The sequence below is a fragment of the Colletotrichum costaricense genome (assembly GCF_030867565.1).
Source record: "Colletotrichum costaricense strain IMI 309622 chromosome Unknown Scaffold_11.1, whole genome shotgun sequence".
In the NCBI taxonomy this organism is placed as follows: Eukaryota; Fungi; Ascomycota; class Sordariomycetes; order Glomerellales; family Glomerellaceae; genus Colletotrichum; species Colletotrichum costaricense.
In genome coordinates this window covers 600,234-615,513 of record NW_026848240.1, presented here as the reverse complement: position 1 = coordinate 615,513, position 15,280 = coordinate 600,234, and the positions used below count along the sequence as shown (strand labels likewise).

Genomic DNA, 15,280 nt, shown 5'->3' with positions numbered 1-15,280 from the left:
GCCAAGTGCTTTTCTGTGCTCGCCAAATGATTTCCCCCTGCCGACGCCAGCCAAAAATGTAGTGTTTGGTTTCCGCCCCCGTTTCTTGAAGTTTGAAGACTCATGAGTGGAGTGGTGAATCGTATCGCAACTTGAAATTAGAAAGTCGATAAGAACAGGCGTGCAGACAAGAAGTGTGAAGAGCGCGGACCCTCAGAGTGTTCGTCCAGGCCCGGGTATAGTGTTTTTTCCGGTTGTTCGGTTTTGGTTTTACATGATGATGGCGGGGATGTCAACGTTGGCCTTGATGCTCTTGTGGGGGAGAATGCTGCCACCGTTGACGTAGATCTCGTCGCCAATGGTCACGTCGTCGCCGAGGACAGTGACGTTCTCAAGACGAGCCCACTTGCCAACAGTGCTGTTCCAACCGACAATAGTGCTCTTAACCCACGCATGATCCTTGACCTTGGAACCGGGCAGCAGAACGCAACGCTGAAGACGGCAGCCGTCGCCAATAACGACGTTGGGGCCGACCGTCACGTTGGGTCCAATCTTGCAGTGCTTGCCAATCTTGGCAGAGGGATCAATCAGAACGTTGCCGCCGTGGACGTAAGGCTCTGAGGGGGAGGCAAGCTCCTTGGAACCCTGCTTAGTGAGGGAAGTGAGGTACAAGCAGGTGCCGGTAAGGAAGTCCTTGGGCTGACCGACGTCCATCCAGAAGCCGGGGAGATCAAAGCTGTGCAGCTGACCATCCTTGACGATGGCGGGGAAGGTCTCCTTCTCGATCGAGGTGGGGCGAAGCTCAATGCGCTTGAGAACACTGGTGTTGAGGATGTACATGCCGGCGTTGATGCGGTTGCCAACAAACTCGACGGGCTTCTCGACGAAACGGTCGATCTTGGTGGGGTGATTAGGCTTGTGGACAACGACACCGTACTTGCTAGGCTCCTCGACCTTGGTGACCACAATGGTGCCCTCATCGCCATGGTTCTTGTGGAACTCGGCCAAGTCCTTGAAGGGGAAGTCGCAGATGACATCCGAGTTCAAGACGAAGAAGGGGGTGTCGTCCTTGGCAAGAATGCTCTCGGCCAGCTTCAAGGGACCAGCGGTATCGAGGGGCTCGGTCTCGACGGAGAAGGTGATGTTCAAGCCGAACCTCTTCTCGTACTATGGATGGAGGAAGTCAGTATTTATTATGGTAGCTGCAGAGGGGAAGCTCATGGAAAGACCCACCTCTGCCAAGTGCTTCTCCATAACCTCGGGGCGGTAGTTGACAGCGAGGACAACATCGGTGACGCCAGCAGCAGCAAGGGCCTCGATCTGGTGCTCAATCATGGGCTTGTTCGCGAACTCGACCAGGGGCTTGGGGAGGGTGAGGGTCTGCGCATTGGAAATACCAGGTCAGTAACATATTCGATCAGTGTGGAAGGTACAGCAGCCGCTGGCAGAAATCTGCTGCTGCTGTGTGCTGTGTGTTCAAGCTAGGGAGAGGAATGAACGTACCAGAGGGCGAAGACGAGTGCCGAAGCCGCCGACGAGAATAATGGCTGTTCAAGCAAGTTAGCAAGTTTGCGTCACTGCCGACCACATATTGCGCCTGCCGCCGGCCAGCCTCGAGTATCGCAGATCGATGGGCAAGGCTGGGACTGGGGCAGGCTGAAGCGCATGTAGCTGTTCGTATGGGGCAAGTGCTTACCCTTCATGTTGATGGTATTGGAGTTGAGGGGTTAGGTGATGGTTCGATATCGTTGTGCGACGCAGAGAAAGGAAGACGTGGTAGCTTCCGTGGGTGAGGTGCGTATGTAAACGAGTGTGTGAAGAGTTGAAAGAGGGAAGAGGTTCTCTTGGCCTGGTCGGTGTGACTGAATTTGGCAACAAGGGGAAGCTGCGCTTTTTCAGAGAGGAGGACAGGCGTGTATTTGGTTGAGGTGACCACAGGGGTAGCTCTGCAGTTCCAGAAATGGACGATTAGAAGGTTGTTAAAACGGAGAGAGACAGGCGTGCCTTTTCTCGAAAAGGGCATACAATGGAATCCTGCTTGTGGAAAGTAGAACCCGAAGATGGGAAAGTGGAAGAAGACCTTTTGGGAGGAGAAAGTTGCAAAAGGCAAGAGGTTGAGCGAGTGCAGTGAAGGAAGCCACGAGGGGAGTTCAGAAAGTTGGGATGGGGAAAAAAGGGAGGTCAGAGGTCCACGGTTGGTCAGTGGTCAGTGGTCAGTGGTCACAGATGGGAAGGCAGAAAGAGCAGGAGAGACGCGAAAAGAGGCGCAGGGTGGTGAGGGAGAAGGCACCTTCAAAAATGACACGACATCTGTACCCCCCAAGGTCCCGGTCAATTGCAAGCTGCAAGTCACTCAACACTGCGTTTTCTATGGTGCGGTACTTTGACCGGGCTGCCTGCGATCGCAATCAATTGGGGGCAGCACGGCAAGAAGCACAGGGCACCCAAAGGGGGGAAAGAGAAGGGGCCCAGGGGCGGAATGGGGGGTTCGAACGGGTACACTAACGGGCGGGATTAGCACCAACATCCTGGGCTGCAAAGTGTCTGGCATTTTGATACGTTGTTCTAGACTTTTTTATACCTATCCCAATCAGAGCCATTCACCATTCCACGTTGCCTGCCCGGATGGACTAGATAACTTGGCGATGCTCGAACTCTGACGTTCCAATTATAGCCTAAGGTAGAGACAGATATATTCTTGTAGCTGGATGAGGTACTCGAGAGATTTGAGGTTGTTGATTACCAAAGGAAGGTAGGACTGTTCAACGTTCTTTCCTGGTTCATCGAAATTCAGGGTACGTAGACCGGAAGACGTACCGTCCCATGGCCAATGCGGAATCCCATCCAATGGCCTCCCTCCTCTCCCCATGCGCAGCGCACCCATGTGATCCCATCGTCCAATCCCATCCCGTCAACTAGAGTGGGGCTCCGAGGCGAGAGGAGGGAAAAAAAAGAAGAAGTCGCAAAGTCCAGGGAAGGAAAGGACCATGCTGCCATGCAACGACGCTACGCCGCAACGCCCAGCCCAGCCCCAAGCTCAGGCAAGGCCCAGCTGTCAGGGGCTGCCACCCATCACTTTCTCCAGCTTTTCGACTTTCGCTCCCGTCCTACCGAGTACGCTCCTCTACTCTATCTGTACAAAGCATCGATTTCCAAACTCAAAAGAACCACTATCCGCACGAAAGCACGAGCACAGCCGACGAGACTACAGAAACAGCTACATACAAGCACGAAAACATACATACCCTCCCGGCGATCCGTGTGTGGGGATAGGTACCGGGACTCCCTACTAGGTACACCATCACAAGTTCACAACACGTTCGGCAATGGAAGAGGCACTATACTCGGCCCTCCGAGCCTTTCCAGGTTCTCAATGGCCGCAACAGAGAGAAAAAAGTGGAGGTGTAGCTGTACGATGGGGACTTTGAGGACTCGACGTTCCAGTTCGAGATTGCGGCGACTCGTCGGCCCCAATGGCAACATAACTCCTGGCGCATAGCACATTGCATTGGCACACAAGCACATCACCTCAACCCGCCAAACACATTCGAGTTTCCGCGAGGCCTCGTCAACCCAGCCTTACCCCCAATTTCCCCTGCCGAGATTGACGAATTTGCCCATGCCTGCCCTCCGCCCTCCCTTGCTTGTCGCTGCCGCTCGCAGTCTCGTCTTCAAACTCCAAGCCAATTGACGGTGCACAGCATCTTTACCAGCCTTAGGGGAGAGACGTCAAAACGGTAGACCGTCGTCGTACGCCGCAAGCCGATACTGGACCGCCCGTATGAAGTCCGCATCTGGACGTGCCGCGGGGGCCACTGTCTCTAGAGTCTGGCTCGCTCGAAACCTAGACTGCAAGGGCTCTCCCTACAGATCCGAAGACAGCTGACCGGCGGGCCCGTACTAAATTCGCGACTTTTGCCTCCTCTTGTGCCCCGGATCATGGATGCGCATCTCTGCCCGTCCGTCAGCATCACGGGAACAGATGCTGGGGAACCGGGAAGATCAAGCCTTGGGGAGGAGACAAGAGGATGCTCACGCCCGGAACACGAGCTTTCTTCAGCTGCAGGGCTCGGCCGCTCGTGTTGTGTTTACGAATCCATGCCGCAATTACGACGAATGCCAGCGTCGCATCCCTTCCTTGGAGCTATCAAGCCTTCAAACTCACATCTCTCCCTTGGCATCCTTTTTCCTCTTCGATTGGTGAGCATGTCTCGGCGCATTCGAGAAGCAGCGCCTCGCCCACATTGCGCTGCAACAGGCCAACAGCTCTCAATGATCATGGCCAAGTCAGGACAGATTTCGCCTTGACGCCTCAGCTAGTGGAGTCGCCCATCCCACCTCATGCTACACGTCGTCCAATGCCGCGGCAGAAATCCCCATCTCGTGACTAGGAAAGCTGGGGTGGAGGAGCAGTAGTAGGGAAAGTCGCCCCTCTGTGCAAAGCCACATTGATTTCCAGGAAAATTGTTAATTGAGCCAACCACGCTGGGGGCCTTGAGAGGGGAATGCCTTTGTGCCATGGGCCCGGCGGAGAGGATCCTCAAATCGCTCAACATGCGACGTGACGTACGTGTTCACCTCCTCTCCTTTCAAACAACCGCGTCCGGCCCACGATCCATCATCCCAAGCCTCTGCTATGTATGGAGTAGGGGGCAACGTAGGCAGTCACAGTTCCAGAACGCTTGACGACGCCGATAAGTGGGGGTCACAGAACCAACGTGACATGCCACCTCAAACTTGAAAGAGAAGAAAATCCACACTCCACATCCCGGGACTGCCCGGCGTCGAATTTCGGCCGTGGTCATTTTTGCCATTCGGCTTCTCATGCTGCTCCTCAGCATACCAGCCTGCAACTAGTCTCGTAAGCCTGTAGGCAGTGGGCAGTGACAGGTTCCTTCAGTTCCATCTTTGGTTTTCTTCCCTAATGTCGAGCCATGATCTCTCACCTTGTCTGTTGGATCCCTCCGTCAGTTATCACCTCTGGAAGGGGTAGCCCGGTCCTCCCCACCCTTCCGTGCTAAGATCCGAATAAACCCCGGCCCGAGATCCGCACCACGCCACACGGACTCCCGCTCCGTCCGTCCCATCCCACCGATACACTCAAACTTTCAACGACCAAAGGCAAACAGCAGATCATCCGAAACTTCCAGCCAGACATCTCATCTCCTCCCTCCTGCGTGGTTTCTGTGCAAAGATGCCAGGAGTGTACTCCCGCCGTGGAGCAATGCGAGATCATTTACGCATAGCCAATGCATACCAAGGCAGGATAATGTTCTGGAATGGACGGAACATACCAGGCGAATCCTCTCACCCGTGATTGAATGAACAACACCCGCCCTCTTCCCATCCAGCTCGAGCACACAGGATAGAACGGAAGGAAAAGTGAACATGCATAACTGGCAAGGCAGGATCGGTAGTCCAGGAGAGGGACAAGAATGATGCGGATGACATGCCGAGTTTATCTACGACGTTTATCCAAGGTACTTTGCTCAAATGCACCGGTATCGTCCCGAGCTAAAGCTACAAGTACCTCGAATACTTTCTCGCGAACACGGAAGCATGCAAATACCAAGTATTGTCACACGTCCATCTCCCTTCTCTCTGTACCCCTGCTCGGTTCGTCAGAACGATCTGCTTCCAATGTGCCGCCCAAGAATCTTGGATACCATAAGCCAAGGTGGGCTTACTCGCTAAATGGCGGGCGCGTACATGGCAAACCACCGCGTCGCCTAACACCTTAGTACCTTACCTTGCCGGTCAGATTGGAACCACCGAGACATCATCCACTTTCCGACTCCTCGGCTCCGGTGAAACTTAGCTCCCCACCACCGACCATCACTGTTGAATCCCGTCCTGCCTCTCTACACCCTCCGGGGAATCCGGCAAGCTGCCGGTACCAGGCTCCATCGAGGCTCCACGTCAATGTCAATTTCACGAACCTCTACCCAAGTTTACGAGATGACCACAGTAGCATCCGATCCATCACTTCTCCTTCAACCTCCCTCCTGTGTCATAGTCACCTAGCATAAAGTTCAACAGTCTTTGCAAAAAAAGGAGCTTGAAAGCGTTTTGTTTTTATTTCTTTTGTGATCGTCTTTGTTCTTGCCACCCATACTATGAAGTCTTTGTCGTTAAAATTTGGTCGTTATCATCATCATGAGCGTCGCAGAGGCGTCCGCATATAAGATAGGAAAAAGGCGTAGGATCATGAGAAATTCATCATCCTCCTCCTCCTCCCCCGCCACCTTCTCTCTCGCCTATTCTTCTCGCACCAACAGTCTCATCAACCTCGTTGCCTTCAAACGTCGCTCGTCATGTTATCTTGGTTCTGCCAGTCTTTCATCATATCCATCGTGCCCTCAGCTTGGCCAAAAGGCCCTCATTCAGTCTCGTCAGATCCTCCCAAAAAGTCGTACGAAAAGCGTAATAATCGTAAATGAACCCCCTTGGAAAAGGAAGTAAGATGTAATTCGAGATGCTGAACCTCTCCCAGGCACCATCAATTTCGTCGGAGATGCAGGAGAAAGAAGAAGGGGAAAAAAAACGTATGCTTCGCTTTTGAGGCAATGCGTAAGGGGGCGTGGCTCTTCTGGCCGTCTTTAAGCCATCCTCCCGCCCCAAATGACCCCCTGATTTTTGTCTCGAAAACAAGAGCAGAGAATGAAGAAAAAATCAAAATGCCGAGTCCACGTCTCAAGCTCATGTGAGTCTAGCCGCCCCATCATCGTCATATGTTCCAATCTGTGTGGTAATTCGTCATTTTCGAGCAAGCAATGAAGGAAGAATGTGGTTCCAGCTTAGTCGAGGGCGTACCCTGAGCAGGAGGAACAAAATGCGCAATGCAGAAAGAATTGTCAAGAAGGAAAGATGGTCGGTCGGCCAGAGTCGCCTCCGGTTGTTGATCCGTTCGGATAAATGAAGGACAGCCCCTGACTGGTACTGTACAATCCCAGCCAAGCGCGCGGTCATCAAAAAGTCTTGAAAGTAAAGAGAGAAAAAAAGTCGAATCCGAGAATAGGCGACGAGAGAAGAAACGCATTTTGTCCGAAATTCGAAGGAGACCGGCCGGAAGAGTTATGAAGTGCAGAAATCAGATGTGCCGCGCGGAAACCATGATTCTAGTTCATTAAGTCGTGAAGAGTCGTCGCAGTTGGAAAATATGCGTCGCTTTTTGCCCGTTTTGTTTTCTCACCCAACATCTCTCTTTGACCCTGTGACCTCCCAGAGCAGCCGTCTGGAGGCGTCGTCTTCTTTCATAGGCTCAATCAGCTGCGAAGCTGTTCCACCTTATAATAGTCGTCGTCTTGAATCCCTGCCGCCACGTAACGCAGGGATTCAGGCTACCTGCCTATCTTTAGTCGAAAGAGGCCGTAGAGCTGCTGCTCGAATGGTGACCAGATCGACGGTGGCTGTCTCGCGAGCTGTGACTGGATGACGTGTGGCGGCTCTTCTTGGAGCGGCGAGCAGGCTCAGTGGCCGGAAGCCCCTGAACGATGCCATTGCGAGCCAGCATGCCGCCGTTGACGGAGAAGTTACGGCACACCATGAAAGCACGCATGGCGGCGTTTTCCTGGGCCAACGAGTCGGATTGATACGCGAGATCCGTCTGGTACTCGCGTCCGTTGACCAGAACCAAGCAGGTGTAGCCGCTGTGATCGCGGTAACACTCGTAAGAAGGGTCGTTCCATCCTCGTCGCCGGCAAAGACCTAGATTGGATCGGTTAGCCCCTGATCTTCTTCTGCAAGTCATTCCGAGCCAGTCTTGATGGCACAGCTGAGGGAGAACAGCGGATACACGCCTCTCAACGACGTGAATGCCATCTGTATCCGAGCCCAATCCACTCTCACAGACTTTTTCCCCCTTGCGAACCCTGCATGCCGTTCCTGAAGAGAGCCGCAGCGAGAAGCTGACGTCGATCCCCGGACATAATGCCACGTCCCGACTCGTTGAGAGTCACCACGAAACGGGAGACGCATGTCATTCCCGCCATTGACAGAATGCAGGGGTAGGGCACACGATCTGACCCAGTTCTCCAGGTCATCATGGACAGCCCCACTTATACGGACAATGGCGATGACGAGGTTCAGGGAAGCATTGGGCTCCAACAATCCATCTACAAAACTCAATTGATGACTTACTCTCGAGGTACTGCATGTAGAAGCCGCCCATGTTGGCAGTTATTCCCAATGGGTCGATTAAGAGAAGCGGTGGTGGTTCTGAGATGCAGGTCCAGATCCAGACGGGGGAGACGGGAAAGACCGTAGCAGGGGAGAGAATTTGTCTCAGAGCAAGAAGGAAGAAAAAGTGAAGCAATGCGACGAGGGTTGATTCCTATCCAGACAAGGGGACCAAAGATGCGGACGCCGTGAGATGCAATCGAGCCCAACGGTGAGGCGAGCAGAGAGATCTGTGGTCGGGGATGTGATGGGATGGGATGGGCTGGGCTGAGCTGAGCTGGCACGCACTCTACGCACCACGCGCCAAAGCAATGCTGGGAGGGTCGTATGTAAGGCGTAGGGCAGAAATCCGGGGCGTGGTCGAGGGTAGGCAAGTATGTAAGGTATGAGTTGTTCAACGAGATGTAAGGTAGGAGAAAGTGAGCTGGAATCGGCTAAGGTTCTCGATGTTTTCGTGGTTCCCAGGTTGGAGAAGTAAAAGCCTGAAGAGGTATGGGGGGACAAGATGAAGAAAGTCGGTGGAAGGGGTGTTGATGTGTTGTTACTTGTGCGTGTGTGCGTGTACGGAGTATTGAAGGTGGTGTGTGTGGGTGGGTGGTGTTGTAAGTTAAGCTACGTATCCAGGGCTTCCGTCTCTCGGGTTGCAGGAAAGCATCTGAGCCATGAACGGAGAGACATGTGTCTGCTTTATTGCAGAAAAAAAAAGAGGTGCCTTTCTCTTTTTTTTTCTTTCTCTCTCTCGTGCTTCTGGGCTTGTCAACGGAACTAGTGCGGGGGCAAGGGGGGAGGGGTGGAGGGGGTGGTGGTGGTGGTCAAGCAACAACAAGTCCAAGTCCAAGTCCAAGTTCAAGTCCAGGTCCAGGTCCAGCATCAACTTGGTAAAGGTACTTGGACATAACATCGACACTATCCGTAGCAGTATGTGGTATTGGAGAGCTTCGGCGGCAACGGCAGCGGCAGGAAAAGGAAATGAGGGACCAAGCAAGAAAGAGGGGAATGGAGCTGTGTACCTCACTACCTTGGCTAGGAGGAGGAGAAGACAGACGAACGAGGAAAAGGTCAACAAGCAAGCGACATACAGGGCGTTTCTGTCCGTCTGTTCGGTCAGTCTGCTGCATCTCTGGAGTCTGGGCAGGGACGTGAACATGGAAAGCCAGACGCCGAACCGACAGGGGGGGAGAGCAAGAGAGGTAGAAAAAAACGGGCACTGCGGAAAGAAGTGCACAATGACAATGGGGGCGCTTCTCTCAATGCCCCCTTCTCTTTTTTTTCCTCTCTCTCTCTTAATTCTTTTTGGTTCGAGATGCAAGCGGCGATGCGGCTCTCGAAAGAGTGTGACCCATGCTTTGCTGCGTTGGCTCGCCTCGTTGCCAGTTGATAAAAACCGCTGGAGACTAGACAGCTCCACAACGACACACTGAAGAGGGGGGGAGGGGGGTACCAGCATCATCGCTGGGCAAGGGCCCAAGGGCCAGGGATGGGCCGACGAAGATCTGTCTCTCTGCTGCTGAGACTTGGAGGGAAAGGCCCCCTGCTCGTCCATTAGTCTCCCACTCTCTCCAGTCTTGCTGGCCCAGTCCCCTGGTCGCTCATCTCGAGGCCCGGTCGTTCGTTGGAGAGTCTGACCTGTAGCAGATGAGTATCGAGGCCTGGACTGGAGAATCGACGAGGTATCTCGATAACGTTGCCCCGTACGGGACTTGACCGCAAGGTCCGACATTGCTTCGGTCTTCAGATGCGTAGGAGGAGCCACAGAGCTTGTCGCTGCTCGTGGCGCTTGACGGTCCCGTTCAAGCTTCTCCTTCTAGGGCACTTCGACTTTTCGAAATGTAATCTGTGCTGCCGCCGGTCGTGCCGCCGAACATCGACCGACTTACACTTTATTCTGTTTTGGGCCCAGCTTGTGGTTTGCCCACGACATCATCGTCACAAGCAAAGGCGCGCGCCTCTGGTACATACGTACATGGCCGAAACTTTGGACGAAGTCTCTCCGACCATGTGGCCCGCCGGGTCGCATAGCGGGCTGCCTTAGCTTCTCTGGGGCTACAGCAGAAATGTCGAGGGCGAATTGTGAGACGAAAAGGACTGAGAGAAAAACAAAAAAGAGGAAGAGACTGACGAGGGCTGCAAATCTGCAAAGCCGGTGGCAAAATGGAACCATACGGACATGTAGGACCCCAATCTGGCGAGGCGAGCTGGTCCTCCTCCGGCGGCGCACAAGAGGTCTGGTACGTTGCTGTTACTTGATCGAAGAATCTGCCAAGTAACTCTCGTCGAAGAGTTTACTTGACGTGCGGGATACGCTGGTCCCGAGTCCGGGCTTCCATGGCCTTTGATTGAATTGTTTCGGGCTGGCGGCGAGTCAAAACGCCAGAGCATGCTTATTTGCTTTTCTGGCTCCTCCGAAGAGGGATGTGCCTAGTAGTGTATAGGAATGCCCTATCCAGTGACCGTGGAGAAGAGAGAAAGAGACAAAGGATGACTGATGCGAAATCGATGCCCTAAATTTTTCGTGTTAGCGGCGACTACTGCACCTGTAATCAACTATCGAGTAAAGGGCCGGTTCGCACTTGTGGACAATTCCTCAGCAACCTGTCAGACCGTAGACGTGCCGTCTTTGTCGGCTCCATGGTACCGTTGCTGTCATTGTCACCGTCACTGGTGTTGTCCAATGTTTCCACCGCTCATTGTTGGTCGTTTTGTCACAGGCCGAGCGCCAATATGTTGTTGTTGAGATATGCCATCCATCGTCATGTATGTACGTATGAGGCCATGTACATTGCTCGCTACTTTAGGCTTGCGTGCATTTGTTGACTGCGGTCAACGAGCGTCTCTGCGGGGGCAGCAGGACGCATGCGGTGGGTTCGGACTCGGAGTTGAGCAGAAGAGGACCCCCCAAACCAAGCCAAACGTCGAGATTGAATTCACCATGCCACCCATGACCCATCCTGCTGCTGCTTGCTGCTCGCTTGTGTTGCGGGACCCGAGGTTGGGGGATTGGAACCATGAAGAAGAGGAGGTATCCGTACGATGTGAAGCGTCTCCGGCAACTTGGAAGGTGACATTGTGATACCAAGAGAGAAGGACGATGAACCTAGAAGTCGAAGAATTGGCGTTCGTCTGTGCCATGTCAGGCAAGGCCTGGCCGTGCGCTTCGATGCTAGCTGGGACAGGGTGAGGACAGCGCCAGGCGCCGGGGCCCACGTTTGGGATCATCGGTGGCTCCCAATGATGTGCAGCGATGGCGGGCGATTCGCACGGCATCATCAAAGTCAAAACCGCCTGTCGGCCAAAGTTGTCTCGTAGGCTAGCAATTGTATCCAGTCAGAGACGGCCAAAATCGAAATCCTTCTCCAATAGCTCAGCGAATCACCGGCATAGAAAATGGAGAACCCCCCCACCCCCGGGGAGCGAGAATGCAGTTATACTCCGGTACAGATACAGACTGGGCTCGTTGCGGTGACGGATCAAGGTACCGCCCTAGAGCGGCAAATCAGCGCTTGCTGGGCTACCGGCCGTTCGTTGGCTCAGAGTGCGAGCCAGGGTGCCGCCTAAAATAGAGACCCCCGGAGCGATGAGGGACGAAGGAGAGCGAGCGAGCGGTAGTCGACGGCGAGACGCTGGATCTCTAAGGTTGTTCATGGTGCGGCGGCTGCAACTCCCAGGGTTCTGCCAATACTGATTTTCAAATCCCATGAATGATGGGGGCGACGGCCGCCAGGGAATAAGGTGAAGTCGGTGGCACCTGGTGACCGAACGGCGGGCCTCCGTTCGAGGTTCAAGGGCCCCCGGCAGGCGGCATCGTCCCCCGCGGGCAGGATTGCAAGGTCGGTGAAGAGGTCATCTCTCAAGTCTTGTCACCGTGAGCTAAGAGGGTAGCAGACGACGTGCATGAACACTCTGAACGCCGAGAGATGGCTTTGAGAGTGGGTTCGACGGGGGCGGCGAGATCCATCAACATGGAATAGCTTCCCCCTCTCTGATTTTGAGAACCCGAGCCAATGTTGCTTCCTCACGTCGGAGTGGGATGAGTAGCATGGAATCGATAGGGAGGGGGTGCGCTGTAATCGGCTCCGCGGGCAAATTATATCTCGCTTCTCCATATGCAAGAAGCATGTCCCTCTGTCCACTTCCCCTCTCTCTGGTATATTGCGAGAGTTACAGTGTTCGCCGCAGACTACCTAGATCGAAAAAGGACCCTCTCTCCTGCTGTAAGGTGAGGCAAAAGTTAAATAACTAAAGCGATGATGGCGGCGAGTGTGGAGGGGCAGGATAAGAGGAGGAGGGGGAGAAGAAAAAATAAAGCCACGCGAATGCAGACCGTTAGATGGCCGAAAACGGACAACGACGGCGACACCACCGAGAGGGGTGTGAGGACGGTGAATACCTAGGTCTGTATGCATTGAAAAGGCCGTGAATGCGTGGTGAGGTCAGGTAAGGTCAGGTACCTCCGATGGAGGGGGACAGGAGGCTATCGGAGGGTTCGAACAAGACGTTGGAGTGGTTGATATTGTGTATTCTGTGTCGTGCTGTTGTTCCGTAGTTGGTGGATGGTGGGCGTGGGGAAACGAGACGAACGTGACCTCGGTTGTTGTCGAGTATCCGCCGTACGAGGTGAGCGGTAATTACAAGTTGTTGTTGCCGTCGTCGATGTCGATGTCCCCATCGTCTCCATTTCGTATGTTGTTGGTTGTCGGAAGAGGAGGCGGACGACGTGGTGGTGCAGAGGAGGAGACGAAGAAACATGGGTACTTGCACAGTCACGTAAGTTCAGTACGTATCTTGGGTACTCGCAATGGGAAAGAGCAATCTGGAGGCAGTAAGGTACCTACCTAGGTAAGGTACCTGAGAGAGAATCAGTACGTACTCCGCACCACGGACATGACATGACGGGTACGGATACCTTGGACGTGGGTTGGTGATGTGGGTGCCGGTGCATCAGTACGGATCCATGAAGACCTTTGGCAGCAGCAGCAATAACATGTAGTAGCAGCAAGCAGACATACCTACAACAAGTAAGGACCAGCAGCAGCAGCAGTAGCAGCAGCAGCAGGCAGGCAGACGCAGCGCAACGGCTGGCTGGTGCAAGCGGGCGCGCGCGAAAACGCACAAGTTGCAACTAGGCCGGGCCAAAGCAAGCGCAGGCCCTTGGGACGCAGACCACACCATGCAATGATGAGCTGGCAGTGCCGCTCGACGGTGTTGCTTTGATGAACCTGGAAGGTAATCCAAGGGAAATCAGGAAACCAAGCCCGGCGAGACCTCGATCCAAAAAGGCAGGGTGTTCTCTCTTGACATGCAATGCACTGGCCTTTTTTCTGCTTTCCACACCCCTCGCCCATCTTTGCCGCGTCTCTCTCTCTCTCTCTCTCTTTCTCTCTCGATCTCTCTTCATGTGTGTGTGTGTGTGCATGTATGCGTATGTGCGAATGTGTGTGTGTCTCTCTCTCTCTCAGTAACCCACCCTGATATCTCAGGTATTTGTGCCTCTGCCTTGAGTCTTGTAAGCCAATTGGTAAATACACCCTTCGTAAAGGCTAGGAAATCGAAGTGTGAGAGAGGCAGGTACTGTGGTACTTGGCCGTTCGCAACCGCGATCTGTCAATGCAGGTGAGAAAAGCAGAGTCAGATAAGGTCATGCGCGCAGAGGTCGAGCCACGGCAAGATTGCCGCGGGCCAACTCTTTTCTTGTTATTGATGACTTGTCGTAAGGTAGCTCGTAGCTTGTAGCTCGTTGTTGCTGCTGCTACGGAGTAGTGGTACTGCTGCTTGGTTCTCCACGGAGCATGGGGAGCCGTCAAGAAGATGAGAAGCAAAGAGGAGGTTGGCGGCGTGCAGCTTGCAGCTTGCCGCAAGGGGTCGTGTCAGTCAGCGAATCGCCCGTGGCTTCCTTCCCGAATCAATCTGGAAGCACCGTGGAAGGCGTCAACGATGCCATTCACTCACTCCTCTTACCAATGACTTTTACACTCAATCATGCATTCGCTCACTCTCACTCACATCCGTTACTCTCACTCACTCGCCGTGTCACTCATCTCATCTACCTCATCTACAAAGCCACCCACAACCATCGCTCGATTGCGGCAGGCATCTCACCACCTCACCTGGTTCAACCTGAGCAGGTGATGCCGCCCAGCGCCGATTGCCTTACCTCCATGGTCTTTCCCTGAGAAAGTCTCACCAAGCTACTGCAGAGTAGAGCAAAAAGGGTGCTGCTAACTGGTGCTGCTACCAAAGAAAAAGCCAAACGTCTCTTGCCCGACCTGACAGAGCTAGCTCTTAGTCTCTTAGCGCTCGCCGTAGAAGCCGTCCCCAAATGTGATTCGTCAATTGACCTCTTTCTGGAACCCTGTCATCTGGATCAATGATCAATCCCAGCTTTTCCCTCTCTCTCACTTCTTTCACTCTCCACACTTTGCTCCACTCCAGCGGCCGGCTCTCACGAAGCGGGGACGATGGAGGGGCGTCCGCATGTCTGTTGGCGTGACCTGACTTTTTTGATAGACGGTAGACCCTATCCCAAAAGCCGATGGGACTCTTTTCGTCTCATGTATTTTGGCCATGACACATTACTTTGGCTGACATCGAATGAGAGATGGGATAAATGAACGGACTATGTATGTACACCTCCTAGGGATCCTGTCTATACCCGCCTGCCTCACCAAAATCATCTGATTTGAACTCTTCGCTTGCCAAGCGAGTGGGCATCGGAAGACCCCTAGTCAACCAAGATTCCGTGTGCCAACGACGGACCCTTTCTGTGTAGGCTCTGTATTCGTAGTGATACTAAAGTGGAGATACCCTCACTACGTCCGGAACTGCTTCCGAGACAGAGCTCTCTTGAGCACTTATTGTTATTATTATCCAAGTCTCTCTCCAGCCCTGCCTTGGCCTAAGAGACCACTCCACCGAGCTTCATTTGTCTTACAATAAATCCCCGGTTTAACGCGGCTAAACAGAAATCATAGAAGTGATACGATGACCGTGCCGAGGTGTCTCTCACCGTCAGTCTCTACATACAGTCTCTTGTCTCGCCAGACACATCTTGTAGTACAGAAAGAAGCCAGCTGTGGAACGAAACCAGTGCGTGTCCTCCCAAAGCCAGCATCCATAGCCCGGGGCT

General features: G+C 53.7%; 6 protein-coding genes across 6 annotated transcripts; 2 read left to right on the top strand and 4 right to left on the bottom strand.

Annotated features, from left to right (window-relative positions):
• Positions 1 to 249: 249 nt before the first annotated feature.
• CCOS01_10567 (mannose-1-phosphate guanyltransferase) lies at positions 250 to 1,682 on the bottom strand (the record flags this gene model as incomplete). The annotated part of the gene is made up of 4 exons (XM_060458722.1): positions 250 to 1,146; positions 1,213 to 1,359; positions 1,483 to 1,526; positions 1,676 to 1,682. The coding sequence occupies 4 exons, from the start codon at positions 1,680 to 1,682 to the stop codon at positions 250 to 252; spliced, it is 1,095 nt and encodes a 364-aa protein (XP_060310524.1).
• A 1,127-nt stretch (positions 1,683 to 2,809) lies between these two features.
• Positions 2,810 to 3,478, top strand: CCOS01_10566 (uncharacterized protein; the record flags this gene model as incomplete). Its single annotated transcript, XM_060458721.1, has 1 exon — positions 2,810 to 3,478. The coding sequence occupies one exon, from the start codon at positions 2,810 to 2,812 to the stop codon at positions 3,476 to 3,478; it is 669 nt and encodes a 222-aa protein (XP_060310523.1).
• A 440-nt stretch (positions 3,479 to 3,918) lies between these two features.
• On the top strand, positions 3,919 to 4,287 carry CCOS01_10565 (uncharacterized protein; the record flags this gene model as incomplete). The annotated part of the gene is made up of 1 exon (XM_060458720.1): positions 3,919 to 4,287. One exon carries the CDS (start codon positions 3,919 to 3,921, stop codon positions 4,285 to 4,287), a length of 369 nt encoding a protein of 122 aa, XP_060310522.1.
• Positions 4,288 to 7,333: 3,046 nt separating this feature from the next.
• Positions 7,334 to 8,149, bottom strand: CCOS01_10564 (uncharacterized protein; the record flags this gene model as incomplete). Its single annotated transcript, XM_060458719.1, has 2 exons — positions 7,334 to 7,686; positions 8,119 to 8,149. The coding sequence occupies 2 exons, from the start codon at positions 8,147 to 8,149 to the stop codon at positions 7,334 to 7,336; spliced, it is 384 nt and encodes a 127-aa protein (XP_060310521.1).
• Positions 8,150 to 10,200: 2,051 nt separating this feature from the next.
• On the bottom strand, positions 10,201 to 10,536 carry CCOS01_10563 (uncharacterized protein; the record flags this gene model as incomplete). Its single annotated transcript, XM_060458718.1, has 1 exon — positions 10,201 to 10,536. The coding sequence occupies one exon, from the start codon at positions 10,534 to 10,536 to the stop codon at positions 10,201 to 10,203; it is 336 nt and encodes a 111-aa protein (XP_060310520.1).
• Positions 10,537 to 10,977: 441 nt separating this feature from the next.
• Positions 10,978 to 11,421, bottom strand: CCOS01_10562 (uncharacterized protein; the record flags this gene model as incomplete). The annotated part of the gene is made up of 1 exon (XM_060458717.1): positions 10,978 to 11,421. One exon carries the CDS (start codon positions 11,419 to 11,421, stop codon positions 10,978 to 10,980), a length of 444 nt encoding a protein of 147 aa, XP_060310519.1.
• Between the last annotated feature and the right edge of the window lie 3,859 nt (positions 11,422 to 15,280).